General features: G+C 32.4%; 2 protein-coding genes across 2 annotated transcripts in view; both read left to right on the top strand.

Annotated features, from left to right (window-relative positions):
• LOC130445061 (tyrosine kinase receptor Cad96Ca) overlaps positions 1-11,753 on the top strand; it is a 33,081-nt gene extending 21,328 nt beyond the window's left edge. The window contains exons 5-8 of the mRNA XM_056780550.1: positions 1,218-1,353; positions 4,982-5,319; positions 8,173-8,454; positions 11,030-11,753. Coding sequence (XP_056636528.1) covers positions 1,218-1,353; positions 4,982-5,319; positions 8,173-8,454; positions 11,030-11,254 — 981 coding nt within the window. The 3' untranslated portion in view covers positions 11,255-11,753. The remainder of the gene's footprint in view (positions 1-1,217; positions 1,354-4,981; positions 5,320-8,172; positions 8,455-11,029) is intronic.
• Positions 11,754-16,395: 4,642 nt separating this feature from the next.
• On the top strand, positions 16,396-25,495 carry LOC130445060 (probable pseudouridine-5'-phosphatase). The gene is made up of 4 exons (XM_056780549.1): positions 16,396-16,483; positions 16,535-16,753; positions 20,999-21,203; positions 25,093-25,495. The coding sequence occupies exons 1-4, from the start codon at positions 16,399-16,401 to the stop codon at positions 25,373-25,375; spliced, it is 792 nt and encodes a 263-aa protein (XP_056636527.1). The 5' UTR covers positions 16,396-16,398; the 3' UTR covers positions 25,376-25,495.
• The last annotated feature ends 441 nt before the right edge of the window (positions 25,496-25,936 follow it).

The following is a 25,936-nucleotide window of genomic DNA, read 5'->3' as shown; positions in this document are numbered from 1 at the left end:
GCGAACCTGCAACGTCTCTAGACCTTTCAAAAAAAATGTTTCTTGTTGCTCTGCAAACCAGACCTCCACAGCTTTTATTACCTTCTCATTGGAAGAAAATTTACGACCTTTTAAACTTGTTTTCAGTTGAGGAAAGAGATTATAGTCGGACGGAGCCAAATCTGGTGAATAAGGAGGGTGTTCTAGTAATCAAAATCCTAAATCCCGATTTTTTTGCACGGCAACATGAGATTTGTATGCAGGGGCGTTATCCTGCAAAAACAAAACAACTTTGGATAGTTTTCCGCGTCTTTTTTTTATTTTTTTCCCGTAGAGTGGTCAGTAATGTCGAATAGTAATATCCAGTTATTGTTCTACCCTTATCAAAAAAATCAATCATGATTACTCCATGGCAATCCCCAAAAAACTGAACCAAAAACTTTTCCAGCAGATTTTTGGGCACGAAACTTAGATCCATTCCAGAGTGTCGCCATTGCATCGAAATTTAAGAAGTCTACATCGTGTGGGGATCCATTTTGCAGCAATTTTTCTAATGTCCAAATTGACGTGAACTATATGATGAACGCATTCGTATGAAATATTGAGTGCTTCAGATATCCGTTTTAACCCAATTCGACGGTCTGATAAAATCATGTCATGTTCTGCATCGATATTTTAGGGAACACAGAAACTGGCCTTCCCGATCGGTCATCATCTTCAATGGAAAATTTACCACTTTTGAAGCTTGCAGTCCAATTTAACCTTTAACCTTTTTAAATACAGGTACTTGATGATGGCTCGATACTCCAATTTTTCGATTTTCACAATTTCGGTGGACATCTCTCTTCTTTCAATTTATTGTGTAACTCTGGTTTACTTTTTTGACGTAAAACTTTACACTGACACTTCTAATAAGTTATTGTTCGTTGCTATGGTATCGCAATATTTTGTTTATACATGGAACTGGTCTAGGCAAACTAGATATCAATACATCCTCGTAAATGTTCTTGTAAGATAGGAGAAGAATACACTTATGTGTTAGCTCAGACGTTTTCTGCAGAGACGTAAGCCTAACATTATAATCTGAATACAAAACGAAGTCTTCTTACTATAAGTAATAAATCTCGTTTTTCTTCAAAGTCCAAACATTCAAGTTATACTAGTGATTTTTATCAGGATTTATCAAGATTTTTATCAAGCACCAAATTGAGATTTTTATTCAATTCTTTGTTTTTTAGGTAGGAAATCAACTTTCTACATCAGATAACGATACTGATCGGTGGGAATTTCCTAGACATCGGCTTAAGTTTTTCAATATATTAGGAGAAGGAGCTTTCGGTCAAGTATGGAAATGTGAAGCTCTAGACTTAAATGGTGAGAAATTTTATTTAAAATCATTTAACAAAAAAACTCTGCCATTAAAACTAAAAGGATATTTGAGGGGTTTAATACATGTGGAAAATACTTCAATATATTTGCATCATTCAAATCAAAATCTCCACACTGAAATAAATAGTTCATCATCTTCATAACAAAAAAGTAACAAAGCAACTAAGGTGCTTGATTATTTTTTTCCGTATACCCCGTATATGTTCTTTATAAATCTCAGTGTGCCATTTGAACTAGAAAACGCTCCATTGATGGATTATATCCTCGGACCCTATCACTACAAATCGTACTTCGTCTATATGGTGGACGTAATTATCTGCAAATCATTGCATGAGTACCTCGTATATATCGGTCTTCTTCTTCCTATTCATTTTCAAGAATTCATACAGGTTTCTTTGTATCAGTTCCTGGGAGGTGGACTGCCAGCTGTCCATGCATATCTTAGGTGGTCGTCCGGGTTCTCTTTTCCCTATTGGTTTCCCTCCAAGTATGATGCGTGGCAGTCCACTCTCTTCCATTCTTCTTTTTCTCCCCCATCTTACGATGTCTTGCACCCCACATTATTCCCTGATGTCAGTGTTCCCGATTCGATCTACTCTTGTTTTTCTCACTATAGTCCTGAGGCTACCCGATCTTGCTTTCTTAGGTACTTCACTGGATCGTGATAACTCGGTCCATACCCAGGTATTCCAATTGTGAGATTTGTTCGATGATTTTGTCCTGTACCACCAGCTTACATCGTACGAGCGAAGGTTATGCTTTTAGTTTTTTCTGTGGATATAGTCATGTTCATCGCTTGGCTGAGCTGGCAGAATTTGTGTAGTTGTCTCTGTAGGTCGTCCTGCATTGTCGGCGTAGCATACCATGTTGATTCTTTTATTCTATCCTATTCGGAATCCCATATTTAGTGATGATACTGCCTCTATAATTCTGTCCATCAAGAGATTGAACAGAAATGGGTTGAGGCTGTCGCCCTACCTGTTGGTATCTCTTCCGTATAAGTGTCTCCTGCCTTATATAGATCCAGTTTTTAAAATATACTAAAAAACTAGCCTCAAAGTACTTTCGAAAAACTGTCAAAGAAATAGAATCTTTTCTTTTACTCATTGGCTTTTATTACCGATTTATTTATAATGTTGCAAAAATTACCTCTCTTTTTCCAGAGAGAACGTTCATAGAAATTAATAATCCTTTATACAAAAAATTCTTTGAGAAGTCTAGAGAGTTATTGAGCAATGCACCTTTTCTTCGATATCCTGATTTTTTGAAAACACTAACCACCAAAAGAATTACTCGCTATCGTGCGTATATCTTCGTCTATGCATTTATTCTCAAAAATTCATTGTTGAAACTGCTCACAATCTCTTAGTGTTAATATATAAAATATGTCCTCAAAGTAAGCAGATCAATATGAGGAAACAGATAAAACAGTAAGCGTAGAAGTAAATGCTAATTAAGTGCCATATTATGAAATTTTCCATTGTGCACATTTTTGAGAAATTGGCTATTTTTAGAATAAAGATAGCAAAGTAATGCAAGTTAAATGTGCAAAATCAATAGATAATAAATATAGGATGCTTCAATAATTACATGTTTTTGTGAAACAAATTATAATTCTTCTATATGGCATTGGCGACTTCCACGTCTGTTTCCTAAAAGTGAAAAAGCTTCACAGAAAAGATCAAGTACTCGACTAATGCTGATTAAATGGTGCGGAAAAATAAATTTTTCGGAGACGTCACAAAAAAAAAACTTTTCTGAGCAGAGCACTATCATTGGCAAGGAATTATAGATCTAAATAATTACTCTAATCCTAATTATGACCTAGCAATGCGACACTTGCCTAAAGTTTTCAATAATGATAATGTTCTATTGACAAAACTCTGAAAAACTCATTTTTTCATTCACCTGCCACAAATTCGAAGAAAAAAACATTCTTTCCGCGAAAAATTCTTTTTTTCCGTAGCGTTTAGTTAGCATTGTACCTAAATTCCAAATGTAACCCTTCCTAAATTTTGACAATAAACATAAATTCTTTCAAATGAACTATTTCTAATTATTTGCTGGGATCTCTTAAATCTGTTCGTTTGTACATCCTGTATAAACGAGAAATTAAGATGCCTCCTATTTTTTTGATAAATATAGTTCAAAAATACTGAAAAATACGCTTTTAAACATATAAAACAAAAAAGTTGAAAATAATATTTGATATAAGGGGTATATTTTTAGCTATTAAATTGTGTTATTTTACAAAAGTAGTTATATGGCATTATTATACAATATTTTGACTTGAAGTCACGAAAATTTCAAAAAAAAATTTGATTTCCAAAGTTATAGCTGTCTGTGTTGACCCAGTTCCAAAAAAAGGTCCTTGCGATGACAATCATAAGTCCTTGGAGATTCATCTAAAATGAATCGGATAAAAAAATTAGTTTTATAAATAGATAATCCTGGGCCTGATCGAAGGATTTTTTTTAAAATTAACAAAATGGCGGCCTCAGGAAATTTTTGTCTAGATTTTTGAGAAAAAAATCAACAGTTAATTGGTCTTAAAAAATCGAAATTTTTGAAAAAAAAATCCTTCGATCAGGCCCGAGTTTATTATGTATTCTAAAAAGCTGTATAAATTTCATTAAAATCTTCTGAGCGGTTTTCGAGTTACAGTTTTCACTAGTTCAAAAAAACATAGTTTTTAGAAAAACGCGTCTAAAGTTTCACACTAGATTCACGTACAGAAATACGAATTATTAAATTACTTACACCGAGTCATCTATTCCTGGGCCAAATAATAGTTCTTCAGCCATTGTGGAAGTTTCCAAAACATCAATTTGCTATTGCCTACGAAGCATTCTGCCTTTCCGAGTGTTGTCGTTGTCGAGCTGATCTGCCACACATGTGCAGCATCATTTTTTCAGCTACCTGCTCCCGAGCGCTTTGAAGTGCCCGAGCTCTCTTTGTTATTTGTCGAATAACTCTAAAAACTAATTATCGGATCATCTTGAAATTTTCAGAGAATATTTTTAAGATGTCACACTTAACGAAAATGCAAAAAAATTCATTTTTTGAAAATTCTGACTACCCCTAACCCGATAAGTGAAAAATACTAGTGTTATTGGGAAGAAAGTGTCGGACGCTCGACGAACGGCTCACGAACGTGGTGGGATATACTAACAGTAATAAGCCACAAAGGGGAGTTACAAACGTGTTAAAAACAGTGAGATAATCCTCGTAAGTAAGATGATTGGGACCAATAAATTTTCTCAAATGCGATTTTACAGTTTTTATACCAGCCTCCAATTGGCCGCAAAATTTATATATACCGTAACGTTCGGGTGACCATTTCAATTTCAATGCGTGACATCATTTTCTTTCAAATGACGTAAAATTGAATAAAAAGAATATAGCTACAATTTATAGTATCAAATTAATTGAACACAAATTAATTACAGGTAATTGCGGCTAATTTTTCATTGACAACCTATCGCTTAATCTTACATAATCCCTCAAATCATCTTCAGAATCGACCAGTGGGAGCTTATACTATTAGCCCAGTCAAACATTTAAACTACTCTAGCATTAAGCAAAAAAATATTGAAACATACTATTTTTCCAGGCAAAGATACTGGCGTGACTGTTGTAGCAGTGAAAACTCTAAAAGAAAACGCCAACGAAAAAGAAAAATCAGATCTTCTATCCGAACTTCAAGTTATGAAAATGCTGGAGCCCCACGCCAATGTTGTCAGATTGTTAGGCTGTTGTACAGATAAAGAGCCGATTTTCCTGATCATGGAGTATATTAGCAAAGGAAAATTACAGGGATACTTGAGGAATTCGAGGGCGGAAAGGTATTATAATAATATGCACGGACCAAGTCGATCGCTCACCTCCAGGGATTTAACTTCTTTCGTTTACCAAGTTGCAAAAGGAATGGAATTTTTATCTGAAAATGGGGTGAGTATAACGGTTTGCTAGGTAATTAAACTCTAACTTAATGGATGGTTGTAAAAAGAAGAATTTGTCTTATATTATAACGAGTTTAATAGGGTTTTCGCTCTCCATAATTTTTTACGATAAATACCGAAGATTATGTTGAATTACTTACTATAATTTGTTTTCTGTGAGACTATTAGAATAATAGATTTAATTGAAGCTATGGTTGAACTCTCACCTTAAACCATAAATAAGAAATAAATTCTACTCATCATGATCGATATGTGAAGAAATAAAATAAGAGTATTATGTTAGAAGATATTCTGATTGAAGTAATCCTTTCACATTATCAGATTTTATTTTCTGTACTTTGAATATCATTATTTATTATTCCAGAGTAAATATACCTATGAAAATATTGTATAAAGTAGTCATGTCAAAGATAAGGCCCGCGAGTCGCTTTCGGCACCCGCGATCACAATGTGCCACAGAAAGAAGAATCATGTTTTTTAGAACTTTCAGACTTCATTCGATTCCTCTACGGATATTTTAAATACTCGTAATCTCAAGTCTACGGATGTTTACAAGTAATTATAAGGACAGTGAGTGCCTAGACAAGCGAGAGAAAAAGACAGTATCGCCATCTTTTAGCAGCAAGCGGAAATATCCTATTATTTTTGTCGAGAATTATAGAATATTTCACGAGCTTCGAGTCTAGACTAGAACCTTCCTAACCTAACCATATAAAACTAGTGCGTCGGCGCGACGTGAGTCAGTTGAGTCGAGTAATCGAAGCGATACGGTTGGAGAAGAATTTTAATATTACTGCGAAGTAGTGATTGTGAAGATATTGTGCATTTGTTTGTATTCTGCGCGCGCGATATCCATAATTATTGTGTCGTGTTTCATAATTGTTGTGTCGAGTTTCATAATTGTTACGATTTTGGCATAATCTCACAAAAACGTAAATTTAATAGTGAGTGCAGAGTTTTTCAGTCTAAATGAGAAATTGCATATTTTTTCACAGAATGGAAAGGTAAACCACTGTGTTTGATTCGTAATCGAATAGTTGCTGTTTGTAAGGAGTTTAATTTTAAGAGACACTATGATACGAATCAAAAGTCAAAATTCGATTGTTATACTGAAAAAAAAAGAATCGACACATTGTCATCTTCAAAATTTAAACTTCAAGGTTAACAATCGATGTTTACTTAAGTTAATACAGAGTACGAAGATGCCCTGAAACCAAGTTTTATTATTGCATTAGAAATCGCGAAAAGATCAAAACCTTTCACTGATGGTGATTTTATTAAAGACTGTACCTATATTCAAAGTTGCCGATGTTTCATCTCCATCTCAAAAGTCAATAATTCAAAATATTTCGCTCTCAAGAAACACTGTTGCTTCAAGAATAAATGATTTATCTCAAAATTTGGTTCTTTAACTGAAGGAGAAAATTAAGGAATTCACAAACTTTTCACTGGCTGTTGACGAGAGCACTAATACTGTTGTTACAACTCAAATTGCTATTTTTATACGAGGCATTAACAGTAGCTTTGAAATAACTGAAGAACTATTAAAGTGCGTTCTATTGACAGATACAACAACAGCAAATGATATTTATTCTGCAATTGAACATTTGATAGCAGAATACGAATTCGACTTCAATATACTTAGCAGCACAACTAGGGATGGCGCTCCTGCCATGGCTGGCGAACATTCGAACGTTGTAACTAAATTAAAACAGAAAACATCAGGGAATTTTGTGGGATTTCTCTGTATAATTCATCAGGAATCATTGGCATCCAAACATTTAAAAATTGAGCATGTCATGCAACTTATAATTAAAATTATAAATTTTATAAAGACCAAAGGACTAAATCACCGACAGTTCAGGTAATTTTTACAAGATTTGGACGAAAAGTTTTCTGATGTCTCTCATTTCACCGAAGTTCGTTGGATCAGTCGAGTAGTGGTTTTAGAAAGATTTTTTGCATTACGTGGCCCTACTCAAGCTTTCAAACCGATTGATCATGGCAATGACTGGTGGATTGATTGTGCCTTTTTTGTAGATATGAATAAACACTTGACTGATCTGAATATAAAGTTACAGGGTAGAAATCTGATTGCCACTCAAATGTATTCATATAATCAAGCGTTTGAAACAAAGTTGAGGCTGTGGAAGAACCAGGTAAAAAGTCAAACTTTGGACATTTTCCCTCATTTGGCACAGTGCACCAAAAAAAATTGGATGCATATTCTAAACTTCTGTAAAATTTTTACGAAATTCAACAATCGTTTTGAAGACTTTCACAAAATTAATGAAATGGAATTCCCAATTTTTAACAATCCATTCAATGTTGAAGCTTCACAGGCACCAGTTCATTTGCAAATGGAGTTAATAGATCTTCAATTGGACAGTATTTTGAAAGAAAAATTCAATGAGATTAACGCGCTTATATTTTGTACATAAATATCGCACAAGAACTACGTATGAACATCTCCAATCAATTCTTGAAATCACTACAACGAAAAGTCAGGTATCTGGAACCTCGAGCTAAACATAATTACCTACCCACTTTTATAACTTTGATATGATTTTTAACAACCGTATATTACATACTTATATAATTTGATAAATAAAATGTTATAATAATTCAGTTCATTTTATTTTAAATCTGGCCTACCTACGAATTCAAAATTTAATATACGGCCCTGTGCAAAATTGAGTTTGACACCTCTGGTATAAAGTAATCATGGGTAACAGGTCCTGAAAGCATTTTCTGAATATCAATTATAAACTCACACTTAAACTTTAATATACTATTGAAATCCTTTATATACTCCTCATAATTATTTTTGGAAATCTTTCAGATAATTCATCGAGATTTGGCCGCTAGAAACATTCTTATAACCGAGGATCACGTTTGTAAAGTAGCAGATTTCGGTTTCGCGCGAGATATTATCGCTAATCATATATACGAAAGAAAAAGTGAAGGCAGATTACCGATTAGATGGATGGCGCCGGAATCACTATACGATAATATTTTCACAATTAAATCTGACGTGTGGAGTTTTGGTGTTCTTGTTTGGGAAGTTGTCACTCTTGGTAGTACACCGTATCCTGGAATATCCGCTGTAGAAGTTATGAAGAAGGTGAGAAAGTTAAAACTATTATTTATACAGGGCTTTTCATCCATAATGTATCTGTTTATCATTGTTAAAATTGACTATAGAGTTTAGGTACTTTCACTAAATTATGTTGAAGAAACGTTAATTTTGTTTTTTCTTTTTAAACACAAATTCATAAAATTCAGAAACCAATGTCCAAGTTGATGCGTGACACAAATATTGAGCTTATTGATTCTGGTTGCTATTTAAATTGTTGTGAAAAATTCAATGTCATTTATGATCTAACTAATAAAAACTATCAACAATTTTAATGGCGATTAGAATGAATTTATATGTCGCGTGACAATGTGAATATTGATTTTTGAGTCTTGAATTTTCTATATTTCTCAAAAAAATTATCAAATTTGAAATTTACAGTCTTATCGCTATTGAATTTTTTTTCAAGTTTTATTGGTTAAATTAGGTAAGGTAACGTTTTTTGGTTACTGATGATATTTTTTTAGAATTTATTCTTTAGAAATGTAAAAGCTATTAATCGATTACATTAGTGAGTGATCTCTTACATTGACTATTGTATTTATATATATCGGAATAAAGAATTGCATAAACTATGTTAGGTTGTTGTTTAAGAGGAAAGTCATATTGATAGCTGCTCCGTAACTAACTTTGTTTTCCGGAGAATTACGATCAATTGAAATCGACAAATTTGTTATTTCCTAACTAATAACTATTCAAGTGTAAAGTGCATAATTTTGTGACAATTTAAGACAAAATAACACAGATACAAAACAATGTTGGTGACAACAACAAATATTGCCAAAAAAAAAATTGCAAAATGGCTAAAAGAAAAACAACTTGAGCTGACCCCTGAGAAAACAGAAGCCATACTTCTCGCAGATGGAACAGGTACTAAACAAGCGGCTATAGAGGTAAAATATATTCATATAAGAACAAAAAACAACTAAAATACCTCGGTGTGGTTTGTGAATGAGAAAACACGTGGTAGAAGCAAGCAAGTGACATATCCCATGGCTCTATACCGACTTATGCCTAATCTAGGAGGTCCTTCATCAAATACACGGAGTCTACTTAGTGTAGTAACTCACTCTATAACGTCTATGCTGCACCTATTTATCATGAAACTCTAACCTTGCACAAATATTTAAATATGTACCTTAGAATATAAAAAGCGACTCCAATTCGTGTGGGCAGTGCGTTTAGGTTTGTATCAACTGAAACTGTCCAAGTACTGGCAAGCATAATATTTATTCCAGAGGCTTAAGAAAGAGTTCGATGTATGGGGAAAGAACGACATGTAAAGAAGGATGAGAGGGAACGAACCATAAGTATGTGACTGGATGAATTAAAAGGTTCATACCTAACATAAATTTATGGATAACAATAACCCATGGTGTATTGAACTATCACCCAAATTCTAACCGGACATGGATGCTTCCAATAGTATTATTTGCGGTTTGAAATTTCCGACACCCATATTGTAGAATGCAAATAGAAGACGTTCACTACACCTTTTTTGAGTGTCCCCAGTGAGAGACAGAAAGAAGAGCCGCTGAGATAGAAATAGGCGATAAAATTTCATCCAAAAGTATCGTGGAACATATGCTAAAAATTGCAAATTTTACTGAAAGTATATTAATACGAAAGGATGATTCCAACTTCTTAGCTGCACGTACAGGAGGAGTTTTTTAGTGAGCAGAAATCCTATACCATGTCAAACTCTGTCAATCTGTATCGGTCATGCTGGTAGATGTCTTTCCTCTCTGATTTCATATATATCTATCCTTGAGTTGGTTTGAAGGTCCTCATTGATTTAAAAGCGCTTCCCACCAAGCCAAGTCTTCAGTTTAGGAAAAATATAGAAGCAGTATTGGTGAAAATGTGGTTTTCTTGAACCATTCTGTCAACTCGTCGAACCAGGTTATCTGCAACGACAGATTTGCGTCCTTAGCCCTCTTCATCATGAACATCATTACGACCATCGTTAAACTTTCGACACTATTCACGCATTCCCATACACGCGACTCATTCTGTAGAAATCGAATCACACTTCGCAATTCACATTTGGCAGGAGCATCAATAATGGCGGACATGTTTACGTGGCTGTAGTACAACGCCGACTGACGCATGAATGTAAACAATGGCGTAGTGTGTAGTGCGAGAGCTTCACAGTCGGCTACACGGAGAGAGAAGTTTTTTTAGATGTAATTACCCTCAAAGAGAAAGGGACTAATTATTTTGTCGCCTATTAATCCAGTCCATACATTCACTTTTTCGGTATATTGGTTATGGGATTCACGCATCCAACAAGGATTGTTACGTGACCAGTATCTACAATTATGTCTATTTACGTTTCACTTAATAAAAAAAGTGGCTTCATCACAAAATATAGCATTACTTAAAAAATTTTGATTGTTTTGACTTTTTGAATTATTTCGTATCGCACAAATCAACAAAGTTAGAAAAAAATGTATTAAGATATTTTAACCATCCCTCAACGGCACTTGCTAATGTATATGTAATATAATTTTAAGGTTCAAATAGTTAAAAGTTGAAATTAATATTATGAATACTTCAATAGGTTCGAGACGGTTTTCGCTTGGATAAACCTGAACACTGCAGACGCGAACTATACAATATAATGTATTATTGTTGGGACAAAGACCCCAAGGAAAGACCCTCTTTCACAGAGCTAGCGGAATTGCTGGAGAAATTGCTGCTTACAGAAACGGACTATATTGAATTAGAAAGGTTTCCCGATCACTCTTATTATAACATGATGAGTTTAAGTGGTGAAAAACTGTAACTTGTAATAGACTATTAATAAATTGGGTAACTATCTAGATTAGGTTACACCCCTCTGATTTCGTTAAAATTTTAGTATGTTATAGAGAAAATTTTTCCAACTTTGAAGTTCCAGAAAAAGAAAAATAATTTATACATCATAGTTTACCTTCGCATGTTTCATTACCTAAATGGCATCATGTATCATAAAATTTGCAGAGAACTATGTTGTATAAGTTATTTTTCTTATTCTGGAACTTTAAAGCTGAAAAACTATTTGAAGGGATTATTTCCGCGCCCTACATATATACATCAAATTTTTCAGCATAATTTTCGCTATAACATACTAAAATTTTAACGAAATCGGAAGGGTGTAACCTAATCTAGATAATTACCATAAATTGTTTGTTTTGTATTCAAATGTTGAAATAATTATGTCTAATTGTATATATAAACATTTTATGTATGCCTTAACAAATATAAAAATAACTGTGATTTTGGTTAAATACAGAATTATAAGAAAACGATACATTTTTATTTTCACTAGAGTTATTTTGAGTGAATCCAACGACTGACTGAAATGGTGAGGTTTATGGCCCCCATAAGTTAATGCTCGGATATCCAGATATTCGTTTATCTAACAGCAGCCATACTCACTCTGGTGTGAAACTTACAAATGTGAGATTGTCAGTAACAAGTTATACATAAGATTTTAATCTTTTTTTAGTTCACTCACGAATTATGAAAAATATAATATAATTCTATTTAAACTTGAAATATCAATGAATTTCGATCGCAAAACTGATATGAAGAATGAAAATTAACTACAACCATTTTATAAAAAAGATTTTAGCTTAGAAACAACAGCTATGTGTCGAATAATTCCGATAATTCTCTATTATTTGCTCATAGTTTGCAATATTTGATTAATAGAGGCGAGTGATATAAAAACACAACTTCTTTTAGAGCTTATTCCAAGACTAAGAATTAAAATTATACGGCTTAATCTCGGTGTTGCCACGTCCTGTTTATCGTCATAATGAAAAAATATTTATATCTATAGTGTTTTGAGCATAAAACAATTTTCATTCTCTGTACATTCAAGTACATATTATAGATATACATAAAGGTATGAAAAACTTGTGTTGAACAAATTTACATACCTGAAATAATAGATTTCTTACTTATATGTCCAGTATATACTATGAATTCGAGGCCCGGCTATTAAATAACGAGACTGCGGTAGTCATATATAGACAATTACATAATTCAATATAATAAATTGATAACAGTGCAGTTCATACAGTGAAACTTGATCATAATTTTCTAACTTTATCAGCAAACATGTGAAGAAACATCCTGTTAACAAATATCTTCTATTTCTTATATATTTAATTGTATTCAGCATTTCTAGTTTTCTCATAAAACCTGAGAATATTTTTAATGTTATCGGAAGACATATGTAGACATCCTGTTAATATAAGTGTTATACTTTACTGTATTCAGCGTTTTTCCATTTATTTAATATTTGTTAATTCATTTATACAGTTAGTCTTCATTCTAACACCTATTGTTGTAGGTCTATGGAGACAATTCTCTATCTCGTACGCGTTTTTTTATGAGTGGTGTAAGCGCTTTAGAAAAGATCGAGAGAGCACTGAAGATGTCCTAGGTTGCACTGAGACTGTTTCAATTTTGTAAACAGTGACCATAATCAACCAAATTATGCGTGTAGATCGTCGAATGAGCATCCGGATGATTGCCGAGGCTGTAAACGTCGATAAAGAAACGGTTAGAAAAATTTTAGACGAGCAAATACACATGACAAAAGTCTGTGCGAAGTTGGTGCCAAGAAATCTGACTCCTAACCAAAAGCTCTTGCGTCAACGGGTCTGCTAAGATTTCCTTGAAAGGTTAGAAAAAGATTTGCTTTGAAAGGATCCCGATTTGAGTCGATGGTACGGTAAAGCAAAAAACGGCAAATTTTCTAAAGGACCTCATCAAAGAAGACTTCCAGCACTGCTTCGATTAATGGAAAAAACATATGGAAATATATGTGACGATGGGAGGGGAGTATATTGAAGGGGAACATTCGAATGTAGAATAATTTTTATAATAAAACCCTTTTTCGTAACCAGTCTCGTTATTTAATAGCCAGACCTCGTATTCATATGGGTATAAAAACTTAATGAATATTTTAGGTATATAATGAGTGTCTACACAGATAAATATAAATACGTGGCACATACAGGGACTTATGGTTTATCCTTTGCATATTAGGAATGTTGTTTATGATTATAGGCGTTTTTTCTAATTGTTTCAAGTTGTCACAGTTATAATGAAGAAATAACAATATTTAGATTTATCCAGAGAGCTAATTGTTAATAGTATATCATACAGAAAATTTACTAATGATTTTACTCTTAGAATAGTTATTAGTTACAATAAATTAATAAAACAAGCTTTCAACGAAAATCAAATTGACAAAGAAAATGAAGAGAAATTAATAAACTATAACCAATATATTTAACAAAAATTCATGAACCTTCATTATCTGCCAGACGAATTGTATCAATAAATACTACAATTGAATTTCTTACTTACTGTTTTGTTAACTGAAATTTTGACAAAATTTTATATGAGATAATATCAAAGACTTCTTTACAATCAATGAAATTTTCAATCATTTGGTATTACCAAAGATTCTATTCTCTTGATAGGGTGCAGGAAATTGCATGCAATTCCTTGAAAGATCAAAATATTATATAGACGAATATTTTATGTTGTTCGACATCATGCAGGTCTCTTCACACTAGATCATGGTCGCCACTAATGAAAATTCCAAATGTAAAATAAAGAATTTCTTAGCCTCAAATTTTATTTGATATTTTGTGGGCAGTTTAAAATTGAAAATAACAGAGCCAATTAAGGTAAACAAGAAAAAAGTGGCTAGTACGTCACTGGCAATAATGATATCTGCCTCTGCCTTGCTTTTTGAGTCTGATGAACATTTTAGCTAAGGAATTAGACGAGAAACATAGAAAAAGTAGTTGAAAATGGATGAAGAAACATTTGTCTTGCATCATGTCAAGTGGCCTTTAAGTTTAGACGCAATATCACCTTTCGGTGATGCTCACTTAAATATATGTCTAGCTGCTCTACAACATAAATAAAAATTGGAAACTTCATAAAAGATCGTGATTACGTTCAATTTAATAATACATATAATTCTTCTAATTACAAAATTTACAAACAATTCTTTGGAACACCAATGGGCTCTTCAATATATCCCATTTTGGGCGATGTTATATTCATTTTACCATTCAAGTAATTCTTTATAAAAATGTATGGAGATGGAATAATTTAACTCTTCAAAATGATGAAAATGTTATTTAATAGTACAATAGTTCCGATGTAAATATACAATTTACTATAGAAAGAGTAGATACGGAACAATCCTTACTAAGGGTTTGAATTCATTTTCAGGTATAGGCATAGTTATTCCTACCAATTTATGAAGAAATGTCCTATATTGGATACCAGCATCTTTCAACTTAAACACAAGCTTTCTGGCTGAAAATATTAATTTCATCATGTGACATGCAGCTGTGTTTAAGTTTTAATTTGGCCGCTAATGATTTGATATTAGTTATATTTCATTTTCACATTTCCAAATAAAACAATATCATTTGCAGAGAAGACATTTCCATTAAAATCTTTTGCCATGAGAGATGAAAGATTTTAAGTTTTTTTCAATTGCTGTTTTTGCACTATCTATATCATGAGTAAAATTGATAAAATCTTTAGGTTCTGAATTAAAGATGGAAACATTTTGGTGCAGATATTACTACTATTAAACTTTTATCCATATAGTAATATGGCCAAAACACTTTACTTAATTCTCCATGTTCTCTCGATTCTCTGGTGTTGTATCATCATTTCTGCAAGGACAGATGTTTTTATCCAACGTAAAAGACATAGATTTCAAATGACTGAATTCATGAAGAAATCTACCATATTTTTCATGAGGCAGTATACTTAATTTTTGTGAAATATTTATAATTAAATTGTTTATATAAGCCACATAGTTTAAGAAAATTTACATTTTGGATTTTGGCATTCTAGAGTTTTTTGTAAGTTAGGGAAAATCATATTTGAGCTTCTTCGAAGGTAATTTTCTGCTCGGCATTTTTTGTCAGAAATTTACCTCTAAATTTCAAGTCTTTGTTGAGTTATCCGCAAAAAATGCACTGTCGAAAAAATCCAGTAACATGAAGTTTGTTTTTGTAAGAGTAATTTTGAGATTAGGAAAAAATCACGAGGAACCTTTTTTGTAGGAAATTTTTTGAGCTAAATTTTTTATCCTTTCACTTTTTTCAAAATTTGGCATAGATTTACAGTTATTTACAACATTCGGAATTTTGAAAATTTAAACAAAAATATATCGCTTAGCTGCCAAAATTTTGATATTAACTTTTACTGTATCGATAGAACACCCTAAAATCTAAATCTAGAAAATCAGGGACATAATTAATTTTCGTAGGTTTTGATTCTAATTGGGCTGTACTCACTGGACTATTAGTTTTGATGGCGTCTTCACCTACTTTATTCCATCACGGAACTGGAATTTAACTCTGATCAATTTTGTTCTACCAATACTAAATTCTGCCTCGAAAATTATAATATTTTTAAGATTTTGCAAATAGTTATCATTATCTTTGGGTATAGTGAGGTTTTCTATTTTGTTCTAAATGTTCTCGGAAAAAACATCCCAGTTTGCATGTTTAAACCTCCAAGTATAAGATGGTGAGAGGTGGTTTTATTTTCGAACTTAGTATTGCCTATGATAATCGGATAACGATCACTATCATATAAATATGAAAATTTATGTATTTGGATTAATATCTTCTGCGATAAACCTCTACGATATGCGTTAATAGCCCCTTCATAGTTATTATTCGACTACCCTCACCATTCAACAACACTTCCTTCAATTTATCTCTGTGTTAATATTTACGTTTCAATTCATTTGGGATTTTTTTCATTCCTGTAAAATTAAAAAAAATAGATCTTACAGTTAATGAAAATGGGCTACTCAAATAATGTCACTCCAAACGTCATGATGACTTTTGTTCAAACTATTCACTGAATTTTTAGCGAGCGGGTATGGCCACATTACCAGCGTGTTGTATACCAAATAAATTCAAACCTGTAACTCATTGTATATTTGACTTGGACGGAACAATTTTAGGTAAGTTTTGATCGATTGTTTGGAAATATAATTTCATGTTTGTGAATTTAGAAACGGAAACTATATATTCTAAAGCAATCAATTCTATACTGCAAGAATATGACCAAGAACTAACTAAAGAGTATCATACCACTATTACCGGATTAGTTGAAAAAGATTTAAGTATCAAGATGGTGAAAGATTTCGACCTCCCAATAACTCCAGATGAATTTGTGACAGTATTTAGAGAAAGATCCGATTCATTTCTTCAAGAAGCAGAATTTATGCCAGGTATTAATCCGTTTTCTTTGTACTCACTGTTTCGTGTTTTTTCATCTTATTTAGAGAAATAGAAAAAGTTGAATAATTATTATAGTAAGATCAGTTCAAGGAATTTAAAGGTAAGGTTGCCAGTTCAAATTAAATTATTCGGAATCGAAAGTTCAAGCTCGTCAGACAAATAGAGTTGATTTTTGTAGGAAAACATATTTTTACTACAAAAAAATGTTATTATTTTCATACTTGCTTCACGAAGCTAAACAATAAATTTATTAGAAACATTTTAAATTTCCCATTTTTAACGAGATCTAAACATTTTTCCTATTTCTGTATGTATGTACAACGTCCATACGTTAAGAAAAGTCTCAATTTCGCTTGGCTACTGTTTATTCCAGTCATTTTAAGTAGATTTAGGCTAGAATTTCGGAAAATCGAGATACCCAGCTATAAAGTCGTTTGAGCTTCTTCATTTGACATCCTAAAACTCCTCTCAAAACTCACATATAATTCGATGTGAGCAACTTTAAAAATCGGGGGTCAAAAGTCAAAAAAATCGATTTTTTGCACATTGTTGCAAATAACTCGTTTCCTATGGGTTTTATGCTATTTGTATTTATTATCAATATTGTAGAGCATTAAATTATCTACAACTTTTGTTGAAAAAATTTTTTCATACGATGATTCGTTTCTGAGATAGAGGGCAGAGAATTACATCATATTTAAATATTTTTTGCTTAATTATTTATTTCCAATAAAGTATAAATTCGTTTAATAGCACTTACCTGTCCGTGTATTTTCAAAATCGCAGGGAGAAAAATTTTAATTATATCAAAATTCAAATCTTATTTATCGTAATTATTCTTAAATAAATAAAAAATAATAGGAAATAAATAAAAATGTAATTAATTTTTATTAAAGAATATCATTCGATACATTTGTGATTGTTAAAATTAAAAAAACAAATAAAAAATAACTATAAGGACAATGAGTTCTGAGTATTGCACAGTATTACTATAAGAAGCTACAAATCCTAAGCTAGATAGACTATTCAATAATCTTTTAGAACCATATCTTCTATGAAGAAATACAGAAAGGCTTAATAGTAGCTGCATGGATTAATGCAGTGCATTTTGTTTTCAAATGATCTATCTTTCTTCTCTTATTTTTAATGATAACTTCTTCTAAGAAATGCAGTAAAGTTTTTCGAATTTCTTGATTGACATAATCCAATATTTTACTGGGAGGTGGATAAGATTTCGTTTCAACTATGGATGATCTGATATCTTCTCTAATGATAGCTGCTGCAGATTCTACAATTCTTAATCTTTCTGCTTCAGGATCTAATTTTTTATTTTCGTACCAAGCTTTTGAGAGGATATTTGCGTGTGTATCACGGAAAGAAATGATTGTAAAACTCCTATTTAATTATTATATCAGTTAAATATTTTTGTTGCAGTCTGGTAATGTAATTGTTGATAAAAAATTATTTATAATTATACATTGAGTAATAATTTATAAACTTTATGAGATTATTTTGATCGGGATTACCAGTTGATTTCAAACGGGATTCTAACCGCGCTAACAAATAGCGTAAAACCCATAGGAAACGAGTTATTTGGAAAAAAAAGATTTTTTTTTACATTTGACCCCCGATTTTTAAAATTGCTCATATCTAATTATATTTGAGTTTTGAGAGGAGTTTTAGGATGTCAAATGAACAAGTTTAAACGACTTCATAGCTGGGTATCTCGATTTTCCTAGATGAACTACCTTAAATGACTGGACTATGTTCCATATTCCCAAAAACAAGTTCAATCGGATTCAAGCAGTGATCTGCTTCAATAGAAGCCGGATGAGAAATTTTTAATTTCTTGTCTTGTCAAACACTTGTCACGGACCGATAAAAATACGCTAATTTCACAAATTCATACCAGTATCCTTCACATAATCACCATGCTAGCTTGTAAAAAGGTTAGAAGGTGAAGCATTAGATGAAATTATTGGGGACAATGTATTTAACTATACTCCATTCGGAACGAGTGTAGAGTGATAAATCAGTCCCTCTCCTGGCCACCATAGCCGTAGCCACATTTAAGAACAATTTATTATTTTCTTTTATTAAACCTTAGTAAATGAATCCAACATTTATTTTCTAATAAATTTATTGCATCAAGTTCAAATTTCCAACTATGTTTACTTATCGGCCAAAACAATTCCTTCAGGGTATTTTAAGAAAGGATTATGTTGACAGGTAAATATTTCACGCCCTTTATAGTATATACCTATACCAGACAGGTTAATTTGAAAACGATTTGTAAAATGTTTTCTGGGAAAAATGATAATTAGGTACATTTTGCCAGAGGGTAATAAAAGATTGAAATATGAGGTATACTTAAATGGTTATAGACAAGTTTCAGTTTAAGAAAAAGTCCTACAAAAGAAAATTTCCAATACACACAGAAACGTTTACAAAACTTTAGTGAATATTCAATATGTCGACCTTTGAAAACTATACTCCAATTCATAAAGTGAAGACGCATGCACTCTCTGTTAACGAGAAAGCCATGGCTTTAAATGTATATGGTGCATTAAAATATCTACCCTTCAATGATCTAACAAGTATGTGCGCGAAGATGTTTAAGTGGTCCAAAGTCTCGGTCAGGAAGGCCAAAGGTTGACATCGATGAAGATTACAAATATGCAATCCGCAAGAAAGTCCACTCATTTTATTTTTTAAAAAGAAAATTCCTACCATTAATAAAGGGAGGAAGAAAAAACTATTTTTCATTTGGACGTGACTTAGGTTAACTGTAGGAAAAATATGGGAAGATAAGACGGTTAACAATTTCAGACAAGCTTTTTGGAGGGACAATCAACAGGGTTGAGAGCTCCATCAGGGAAAGGCAGACGATTAATAGTAACACATATTGGCAGTGACAGTTGTTTTGTTGATGGTGGCCTACTGTTATTTGAATAAAAAAAAACGGTGACTATCACGAGGATATGAATGCAAATGTGTTTGAGGAACACTTTATACAAATGCTAGATCTTATTCCAGCCGGATCTGTAATTGTTCTTGACAACGCCAATTACCATTCGAGCCAAGTTGAAAGTCTACCTACGTCGTCATGGAGACAACAAGACATTAATAACTGGTTAATTCAAACAAATATTAGAACAATGACTTGGTGAATAACGAACTTTTGTCAATTGTCAAAATGAATAAAAATTCCCGCAAGAAATATAATATTGATGAAGTGGCAAGAAATCGCCAAATTACTATTATTCGTCTTCCTCCCTCCCTATCATTGTGAACTCAATCCGATCGAATTGATATGGACCGAAGTTAAAGGCGATGTAGCTCGGAATAACACAACATTTGAATTAAAGGACGTTATAATATTACTAAACGAAGCTTTAAAAAACGTTACTGCAGAAAACTGGCAAAAATGCATTCAGCATGTTATCAAAGAGGAAGAAAAAATGTGGGAATTAGACAACATTTTCGATCAAACTGTAGAACCTCTCATGATTAGTTCAAACAATTCATCCACTAGTTCTACGGAATAAAATTCATATATTCCAAATATTTACATACTTTGAATATATTACAGGAAATATTGATAGACTGTTGTATATAATATAGTAATGTGTAGTTTAGTATAATTTGTATTTTTATTTTTCATACTTACATGTATAAACTCGTATTTGTAAATAATTGAGTAAAAATAACTGTATATATTACAAAACAATAATAATATTTTATTAATTGCGAAAAACCCATTGCAACGGCTATGATGGTAAGGGCCTTCTTACTTTTGGTGAGATTCAGAGGTTGGTGTGAAAGTATTAAAATAGAGAGAGAAATAAAGCTATCCTTCAATTTTGGAAAGAAAAGGATGGCCATTCGGATTATCTAGGTAACCGCTTACATTTTAGTACGGTCAATTATGGGGAGAACATATCTCTGTACAGTTACTTATTTATCATTGGCATATTTGAATATTCCAAATTTTGGACGTAAAATACCGTACTAAAAATTTCAGGGTTTTGCATTTATAATAAGCATTTATTACTCTACACTCCTTCCAAATAGAGTACAGGCTTGTTTTGGCTATAAAAATATATAGTAGGCGTGTTTTGAGACAAATCATATAACAAAAATACCTTGAGTTGAAAAATATTATTTCGTCAATCTGCTTATCAGATAATTTTTGTTAATTTAATTCTGATTATATTAAAATGATGTGTCTATAGGAGCCGTGGATCTTCTACAACATTTACATGCACATAGAATACCCTTAGCTATAGGAACATCTTCGGGGCAATATGCAGTTGATTTGAAATTTAGTAATAAAAAGGAAATATTCGATTTATTCAGCCATGTGGTTTGTGGTGGTAGCGACCCAGAAGTTTTAGAAGGCAAACCAGCACCAGATATCTTCATAGTAGCAGCTAGAAGGTAAGAGCTGAACAAAATTGTGTAATAATACATTTTAATAGTTTTCTGTTTGAATAAATAATTTTCGCAACGTCGCAGTGGATTTGCTTGACCGTCGGGAAGTTCTTACACAGGGCCAAATTATATTATTATTTCACGAGAAATTTAACTGTACGTGATGATGCAGTATTAACCCGTGAATATTTACTGCTGGAAAAGATTTTGTGGTGTACAAGTTTGCTGGAACTTAAAGTTGATCTTGAAGCCATTTTTGGTGTTGATGATTCTGCATAAATCCTCATACGGCTTTTCTGGCGCGAAGGAATATCATACAATGGTATCTGTTTCATCACATGTTATTATTTTAGAGAGAATACGATATCAGTTATGGAGATAATCATGTAAAATTGAATTTACACTCGCGGATCTAACACAGAATTTCTTCAATCGCTTGATAGGAGCAAATTTCTTCGATCATATGTCTCACTCTTGAATACTTCCACTATTCCCAAATCTCTCCTAAACAACTCCAACTCCTTTTATCTTGGTTTTTATCTCCTTTTTTTAAAATTCTTCACCTTTCAATACTCGTTCTACCATCTATCTTATTTCGTTCTAACTATATGTCTTAACTATCTCTCTTTGTGCCTATTTTGCATTATTTTGGTAACTGTCGGTCTTATTATTGTTTGATACATTCTTATTGTAGCTGTTCCTGATACATATTTTAATTCAAACATTTTTGATATCATTCCTGTTGTTTTACTATCTATGCTATTATTTTTTTTTATTTCCCTTTTTTTTTCGTCTACTTTATATGTGATATTGAAATCCAAATATTCGATTTGCAGGAATTATTTGCTTCACAATTTGTAATAATATCGGTTTTTTGACTCTCGTGTATTTAGTTATTTTCTCATTAATGACAAAACCATATTCTATGGCCTGCCTTCTTTTCTAGATACAGTTTGATTGATTGATGTTTATTTCTATAAATTAAACCTTGATAAACCACTTTCTCTTAGTATGAAGTTTTGAATGAGTTTGACGAAGATTATGGATAGAGACTTTATTTTTACTATTTTACTATTTATTAGATTCTAACAGTTATTCACACCAATGTTGTCGTGCACACTAATACACACAATACACTAAACTAGCTCGAAAGATTTGGTCCTCTTAAGTCTTCTGTTTAAGTTCACATTGTCCAGGAGCTGGATTGCCTCAACGTTGGTGTGGTGTAGAAGTCGTTGTTCGTGGTTTCCTGTGAATCTTTTGATGGTTTGATAAATAATTTGAGCCTCCATTTATTGTATCTTGCTACTCTAAAAATGCCTGAAAAAAATATGCAACAGAGCGGTAATTCTTTCATCGGTCAATAACTAAGGTTTCAAACTTTCAATTTCAATGAAAAACAGCTGAATCTTCCTAGATATGGTAACTTTTATATTAATGAAAGAAATAAATATTGAAATTTTTTTCGTAATTAGTGCCAACTACTGGCAACATTGTATTGAAATTTCATACGTTTTGGAATTTGATACATCCAATGAATTTGTTTTTATGTCTGACTCCATAGAGGACGCTATTTACACGGTTTGTACAAAGTTGTATTGATCATACCTTTTTCAATATTAGATTTATTAAGCAAAATTCCACTTAAACATCTTTTAATTTTATACCAAAAAGAAACTCTTGATAAAACTCGAAAAAATGTTTTCGGAATATCATGATTTAAAAATTATGAAGTAAGAACGGATGCTGGTATAAAGTATTGATGAAGTATTATTATTATTAATTAGTAAGCCTTATATGAATTGAAAATTTTTTATCGCGTACACGAGAGCTCATCTATAAAACGGATACATTTACAAAAAATTGGGACTGAGCGGTTTAGTTTCTTGTAAAATTTCACAAAAATCCAGTCTAATTAGTATAAATTCTTGTTTTTGAAAGCTGAATAACTATGGGCACTGAGCTTTGGAGGCCTTAGTATGACACAAACAACAATTTGATCATCATTTATAGGGGTTCTGGAACTCAAACTGTTGTTTATTTCGTACTAAGGCCCCCAATACCTGCGCCTCCAAATCTAATACAAATATTATTCAGAGATGCCAATCTAAAAAACTCCGTCAACTAGTAGATGCTCCATGGTACGTAACAAATCACACCATTCACGTAGACATGGGAGTGCCCACTGCAAGAAGTTATCCAAAAGAGGATCATCAAATACCACAAAACTATAGAAACCCACCCAAATCCACTACTAGAGGAGTTGTTAACGCCACGAAACGCGAAAAGTTGAGCTGAAAAAAAGTCAATAGACCTAATATGAATCACTGGATGTAAGGCTCACCAAGACATTATAGATGTTAGATTATCTTAAACTCGCGAGCAAATTAAAAATGTATTCAAAGTTTGAGTACACTGATATGTTATTAACTTTGAGTGTTCAGTGCAACTGTTAGGCGTTATGTAGAAAAGTTTACTCAAAGTAAAAATACGTTTAGAGCGATTGAACGACGTTGTCGAGAAACTGTGAATGTGAGACCTAAAAAACTAAATTCTGGTAGGCCAAGAAAAAGTCTTCTTCAAGTACTTGGAGGATACTTAATCAGGAGGATACAACATCCTTATTAATACAGACAAGTCCAAAAGCTCTTGCCAGACGATTTACCGTTTAGAATGAATTAGAGTGGACTTTTTGCGAACGAGACCGCTTCTACGCGACAAGGTATGTTTAACTCCCAAACTGAACACCACTGGTGTGATGAGAATTAATGTTTGGGCATCAACTTTAGGTAACAAATTATTAGGTTATCACATTCTACCTGGAAATTTAGATGGTGATATGTACCTCAAGTAATCACTTATTCGAGATATTAGAAGATTTAACGCTAAACGAGCGAAGATCTATATTTTTTATGCACGATGGAGCTCCACCGCACTTTGATAGAAGGTGTCGTAATTGGTTGAGTGATCGATGGATTGATAGGAGTGCAGAAGCTCCGATTCATTGGTCTTCTCGGTCATGCGATTTGTATCAACTTCCAAAATATATTCGTATAAAGTTTCAATACAATGTTGCCAGTAGTTGCGGCAAAATCTTAAGAAATGTGTATAATTTTTTTTCTTCAACGCCCTTTATCTTCAATGCGGATAGCGTTACGAAAATTTTTTACTAAAAAAAACCCCAAATATTTTTCTATCTATCCTAGAGATAGGGTCACTTTTTTTTAAAACACCCTGAATATTTTTTAATGGAGAATAATTTGCTGGATAAAATAATATGGTGTTTCGAAGAATCGATGGTATTTTTTATTATTATAAGAAAAATATATATTATTAATAAGGAATGTTGATAATTATAATAGAGAAAATGGATTAATTTACAGAAAAATTTTCGTCGATACAATGTTTGAGCATTTTGGCAACTTCAGTAATAATAGATCATCGATGCAGCAGATAACTTTGCCTGGCCAATGACAGTTTAGTCGTGGTTAAAATAATGTCCCAGTTGAATTGATCTCGCGTTATTTCATGACCATCTATCAGCCCAGATCCATCTCCACCTGATTTTGTACGTTTTTTCCAATTAATATCTACGTGAATAAACCAAAAGTAGTACTCGAATAAAAAAAAACATTCGTCGAGAAGTAGGTAACATGCCCGGTGCTATGTGTCAAAGAGTTCTCGTAAATCTAAAGGCCAGTTTTCAGTGGCCATTTTATGTTGTCAATTTTGATTTAGCATTTGTTTGAATACAATGTGTTTTTTGTTTTCAAAGTCGAAGTGTATGGCTCACACTGTATAAGTTGACAAAGCGAATTCACTATTGATTTAAGTACGTACAGAATGAATAGTGAAGTTGTTTTAACAATAAAATAATTAACAAACCTTTTGTTAGATTTCCTGACCGACCTAGTCCTTCAAAGTGTCTCGTTTTCGAAGATGCAGTGAATGGCGTGAAAGCAGCACTGGCAGCAAAAATGCAAGTTGTCATGATACCTGCCCCTGAAGTTCCTTACGATTGTTGGAAACTAGCTACTTTGAGACTTGATAGTTTGAAATGTATGGTTCCAGAATTATTTGGTTTGCCAGCTTTTAATGCACCTTTGCCGGAAGAAAATGCTGTAAATGAAAATGATGGTATGGATGCAAGTGAAGAAGCTGTGACAAACGAAACTTGATCTATCAACGAGAAATGTGAAAATAAAATGCCTGTGAGATTCTATTTATTCCTTTAATGAATATATTAATATTATGTATGTATTGAAATGTCAAAAACCATTAAAAAAAATTTGCTGAAGTACCTGAATATTTGACTTTCGAGCGATGATAATGTGAATCATATTGTTTTGTTTTCGTGAAATTTTTCAAAATTAATGTATTTTCACAAAAATTGGAAATCTTAATATATAAAAATTCGGTGTCCGTGTGTATGTTCTGAATGAACTCAAAAACGAATCAACTGATATTCACGAAAGTTGGCATATATATGTGATGTGGTCCAACTTAAATGATAGGATAGTTATTATTTAAATTAATGGTCTCAATAATTGATAATAAACTGATCATCAACGTTGATTGTTGTTATTAATCGTAGTTTCCATAAGTCTGGGACAGATGACGCCTTAAGCGAATATTTTTACAAAGAATTATAAAATTTTGTCCTTTGCACGTCATAGATGGCGCCATACTTTAATGTGATATATTTTCATAGACTACACACTATATATCCTTCTTAAATC

The sequence above is a fragment of the Diorhabda sublineata genome, chromosome 6 (assembly GCF_026230105.1).
Source record: "Diorhabda sublineata isolate icDioSubl1.1 chromosome 6, icDioSubl1.1, whole genome shotgun sequence".
Classification (NCBI taxonomy): domain Eukaryota; kingdom Metazoa; phylum Arthropoda; class Insecta; order Coleoptera; family Chrysomelidae; genus Diorhabda; species Diorhabda sublineata.
Note: the sequence above shows the minus strand (reverse complement) of the source record. Positions and strands in the feature narration are given on the sequence as shown.